The sequence below is a fragment of the Leiobunum rupestre genome, chromosome 2 (genome assembly GCF_980474605.1).
Source record: "Leiobunum rupestre chromosome 2, qqLeiRupe1.1.hap1, whole genome shotgun sequence".
Classification (NCBI taxonomy): Eukaryota; Metazoa; Arthropoda; class Arachnida; order Opiliones; family Sclerosomatidae; genus Leiobunum; species Leiobunum rupestre.
In genome coordinates this window covers 56328662-56333273 of record NC_143385.1, presented here as the reverse complement: position 1 = coordinate 56333273, position 4612 = coordinate 56328662, and the positions used below count along the sequence as shown (strand labels likewise).

The window sequence follows — 4612 nt, the reverse complement described above, 5'->3', positions numbered from 1 at the left end:
CGCTAAAAATAATCTTGATATATTCATTACTTATAGCGTTTTCCATTTGATTGCTCGATATTCGCTCCGAGTCTGTCACTGAAGTCATAGATCTCGCCCCAATCGACTAGAGTAAAACCGCAAATGGAACATTCCATTAAAATATTTCCACGGTTTGTTGTTTTTCGTCTGCTAGTAATTTGAATTTTCGCGTCATGGTCTGCTAATTTGGCCAAAAAAATCTAAAAGGAACACGCAAAAATTTGCTCCGATCTCGATCTCGATCCGTTGATCTGTCGAAATCGGCAGATCGGTTTTGGGCGACCTCGGAGCACCTGAGAGCGGCAAATGGAACATGAGAAACTTGATCGGAGCAGATCCGAGCACGCTAATGGAACATAAAATGTTGATCGGGGCGATATAGAGTGCAGAGAAATAGGCCTGGCCATAGATAAGCAAGATTATAGAGCGATTTTATAGATAAGCAGAATTATAGATAAGGTCCTTTATCCATAATACCATTTTTTATAGATACCAAAATTATGGAGCGATTTTTATAGAGACACTGTACTTAACCTCGCCTTTTTTTTGCCTCCGGCGTTTTTACAGAGCCTCGTTCACCACCCGTCCTTTTATGGATACTTACAATGGGTCCCCCTCTTTTTTTCCGACAATAGCAAGCCAAGAATGCCACTCGCTCTTTTTTTTGTAGGAATAAGTCGACGCGCCAGAGCCTCGTTCACCACCCGTCCTTTTATGGATACTTACAATGACCGTTAAAGCCGCTGACTTCTACGCGCCAGGGGTCCCCCTTTTTTTCCGACAATAGCAAGCCAAGAATGTTGCTCTTTTTTGTAGGAATAAGTCGACGCGCATTCAATTGCCTAATATTAGTTGAATAACAAGACATATATTTTTTTCATTTTTTAATTTTGATAATACACCAGGCTAGGTAACTGAGTAAAACACAAGAAGAACAAGTTATACGCTTGAAGGGCAGATGACAGGTTACGCCTCTCAATTAGATTAGTATAATCGCTTATAATATTGAACGGACTCGAATAACAACCAAATTTACGCATTACGTCTGGAAATATATCAGAATCTCCTTGGCCGAAATGGATCTCTTCAAAATCTTCGCTGTCAGGGTAGCCGGCAACGCGTTGAACGTGAAGTTTGAGAACTTCGAACATCGCTTCAATACAGGGCCTCTCCTTCTCAATTTCAGTCAAATGTTTGTCGACGGCGTGGATACATAAATTTAAAGCTAGGATACCCGCTTCCCCAAGTTGGAATTCCTCTTTTTTCCCGAAACTTTTATAAGCCAAAAGAGTAACGTTTCCTTTACTAGCTAAAAGTTCAAAAGTACGACCCCCAATTTTGGCAAGCTCGAGACTAAATTTATTTTTATCAACTTCTCTAGTATGTGATTCAATGAGATACCAATTTTGATACATCTTATTAAAAGCTACAGGCGGGAGGCATATCGAGGATTGGAAAGTAACGTCGTTGAAAAAGAATATTTCCAGGTCCTCACCTTTTAAACCAATTGATAGACACGAATTTTTTCCTAAACGCCAGCGAAAATTGATTTTCCGCTGAAAGTTAGCATCTTGTTTCCTGCTACCCAAATCGTAAGACATCTTAACGCTTCGAAACCCGAATACGAAATGACGCAAACCCGGGAGCTCCCCCCGGTATTAATATCTCTCGGATGACTCATGCACCCCGGGGAAAAAAATATATCGCGCCCGGGCAAGATTTTTTATTAAGTAAATTCCGAAATATACTGCTGAAATTTCAAAAAAAGAAGAAGTACTAAAGGGGTTTCTAACTATATTAGGGGGCTTCTTTTTTACCCTTCCATCACTGATTGTTTCAAAAAAATTATAGGTGGAATAAGAACGAGTATTTGATTTTTTAAAAAATTTACCTGGAAAAAAGAAATAGGTTTTAATAAAATTTCCGGAGCACCGATTAAAAAGTAAGACATACTCAAGACATTAATCGACCCCATCGACCAGCGCCGCGGCTAGAATGGCCTGGACCGCGTCGAGGACCACGTCCGGTAACTCCGCGGTAGGCTAAAGAAATATTATTTTCATTATTAATATTAATATTTTAGATTAGTTAAATTTCTTCTTACGCAACGACGATATTGAAAGATGCCCCGCCCACCGGGGAGTTGACAGCCGCTAACGATAAAAATATATTTAAAAAAATAACCGAAATTTTAAAAGGATAATAACTTACGGGTCGGGTATGACGGGGCGGCCACGCCCGTACCCCGGCACGGGGAGGGCAGGCCCGTTCACCGGGACAGGACGACCATGCCCGTACCCCGGAATTCGCGGGGGTGGTCCTGGACTAATGAAAATCATATTTTTTAAGAAATGTAGAAAAATTAGACCAAATGCGACTCACGCTTCTCCGATGGGGCCATTAGCTAGTCTACGCGCCAGCATTCGTTGCATTATCTGGAGGCGTCCTCGACCTCCAGCGGGGCTATGATATTTACATATTTTTTAAAGAAATGTAAAAGAAATTTGACCAATTTCAACTTACACTGCCGCCGGAATGGGGGGAGGGGGGACGTTATTTTCCGCGGCTTCGGGACTAACGAAAATCATTTTTTAAGAAATGTAAAATAAAAAATAGGCCAAATTTTAGCTTACATTGACTCTTGCTGCTCTTCGTCGGATGACATTTTTGGAAATGAAGCCAGAGAATTCTAGCACTCGCGGTCAAAAAAAAGATGACAATGAGCAAGTCGAGAGAAGGGGGGTGTCCGCAGGGGTTGAATCACCCACACCTGCAAGTAGAAACTGCCGCGGGCCAAACGGCGAGGGGACAATACCCGACTTTTTTTCCATAGAAAGGAGTAAAATGGTGGAAATAGATGTCAAAAAATAAGCTTACTAGGATTTATTTAAAAAGACGCTTTTTTCGAAAAAACATTTTTTATTGAAAAACAATTTACAAGAAAATATAAAGAAAATATAAAGTTTTTTAAATCCAAGGAGGCGAAACAGGCGGTGAATTGAGGAGGTCAGAGCTGTAAAAAAAAACATTTAGTTTTTTAAAAAAATATACTTTTTCTAAAAAACGAACTTACGAAGGTATAATTGGAGGAGAAGGAACGGCGACTTCGGGGTCGATAAGAAAATTAGGGATGGGCGGCGGCGCGATTAAACTGATTTCGAAAAAAAAAATGTTAGAACCCTTAATTTATATCTGAAAATTAAAATCAAATACCCCAAGTCCACGGCGAACGCCGTCTCGGCGAAATCGCCCGCTACCACCGAGGTGACATGGGCAATCGCGGCGTTCTGGGCCGCCCAGGCAAGATCGACCACCACCTGGAAGTCCAGAGCGGTGGCTTGAAGGGAAGGCGGATCATGGTGATCAACCGAAAAAAGCCTAAGAGAGTCGCCCATGTTACGTGTCGCATTAAATGCACCGCGTAACACGGCGGCCAAGGAGATTAAAGACGCCACATAACGGTGGTCGCCCGGAATAACGGCGGGGAGAGCAAGGAGTGCCGGTGGTGAAAGAGCCAGCGGGGGCGATGAGGGAGATGATGAAAGCGGGCTTTAGAAAAACAAAATGATTTAGGATATTTTTTTTAAAAAGGGGTTAAAGATTTTTTAAAAAACCTACTCGGGAGAAATTATCACCACATCAGGTGACGAAGGAAGGAGAATGTTGTCGTTCCATTGAGAAAAGCCAGGAACGGGGCTTGCAGGTGAATAACTGGGTAAAAAAATATAAATTACAATAACGAAAATATATAAAATATCAAAAAACTCACGAAATAGAGGTAAGAGCCTCCAGCTCTTCCATAGAGGAGGAATTCGAGGATGATGAAGAGAGTGAACGACTAGATAAAATTTAAAAAGTTAGAATTAAAATAACCAAGTGAAATAAAATTTGAAAAAAACTTACCAGCGTTTTCGGGAATTCCCGGAGGCCATATTTTTTTTACTGGACTTGTTCTGACTATCGGTAAATTCGCGAGGCTAGATATACCGGTCATTTTAAGGGGCGGGGTCGAAACCCGGATGACCTCTGGGGGTAACCCTCTAAGGAGTTTCATTGGACCCACGCTTAATTTACCGCTAGAGATTGTCACGAAATCTAGACAGTTTTCCTCACCAAATAAAATCGCCTCCGAGTTATTGAATACAACCGGAGAGTTTACGACTTAAGGTTAACTTTCAATAAAAGGAGGAATTTTTTATAGCGGACGGGGAAAAATACAAAAGACAGGAATGTTATTTTTTTTATACAATGTCACGATTATTATTTCTAAAGCGAGATTTTACGAATCAGAAAAGCAGTCGATGAATCTAGGGCCGTAATACGAGCGGTTCAAATTCTGAGTAATGGCCTTGTTTTTCAAAAAACCGTGGGAAATATTTTACCTGAATAATATTACGACTTGGATAGACACGATTCATTTTTCCACCCCCCTTCATGTCTGGAATACCATCCCCCGATGGGAAGGGGGGTCTTAAAAGCGAGACCATAAATAGACCCGGGACCCGATTAAAAAGTCCCATTCGAAATTTTTTAACCGAAAAATATGGAACTAGATTTCCTTAACGCACTCCGCGATTTTAAATCTGATACA

General features: G+C 41.1%; 1 protein-coding gene across 1 annotated transcript; it reads right to left on the bottom strand.

Moving 5' to 3' along the window:
- Window positions 1-2988: 2988 nt before the first annotated feature.
- LOC149958482 (uncharacterized) lies at window positions 2989-4154 on the bottom strand. The gene is made up of 6 exons (XM_090167196.1): window positions 3925-4154; window positions 3791-3859; window positions 3640-3732; window positions 3235-3570; window positions 3095-3172; window positions 2989-3034 (listed from the first exon to the last, which is right to left on the bottom strand). Exons 1-6 carry the CDS (start codon window positions 3951-3953, stop codon window positions 2989-2991), a joined length of 651 nt encoding a protein of 216 aa, XP_090023322.1. The 5' UTR covers window positions 3954-4154.
- Window positions 4155-4612: the final 458 nt, after the last annotated feature.

What these genes read in the sequence shown, in the direction of transcription:
- LOC149958482 (XM_090167196.1), bottom strand. Translation starts at nt 3,953, where the DNA reads ATGGCCTCCGGGAATTCCCGAAAACGCTG. An exon ending in GGGAATTCCCGAAAACGCTG is followed by an intron (nt 3,860 to 3,924) that starts GTAAGTTTTTTT and finishes AATTTTATCTAG; the next exon opens with TCGTTCACTCTCTTCATCAT. An exon ending in GTGGTGATAATTTCTCCCGA is followed by an intron (nt 3,571 to 3,639) that starts GTAGGTTTTTTA and finishes GTTTTTCTAAAG; the next exon opens with CCCGCTTTCATCATCTCCCT.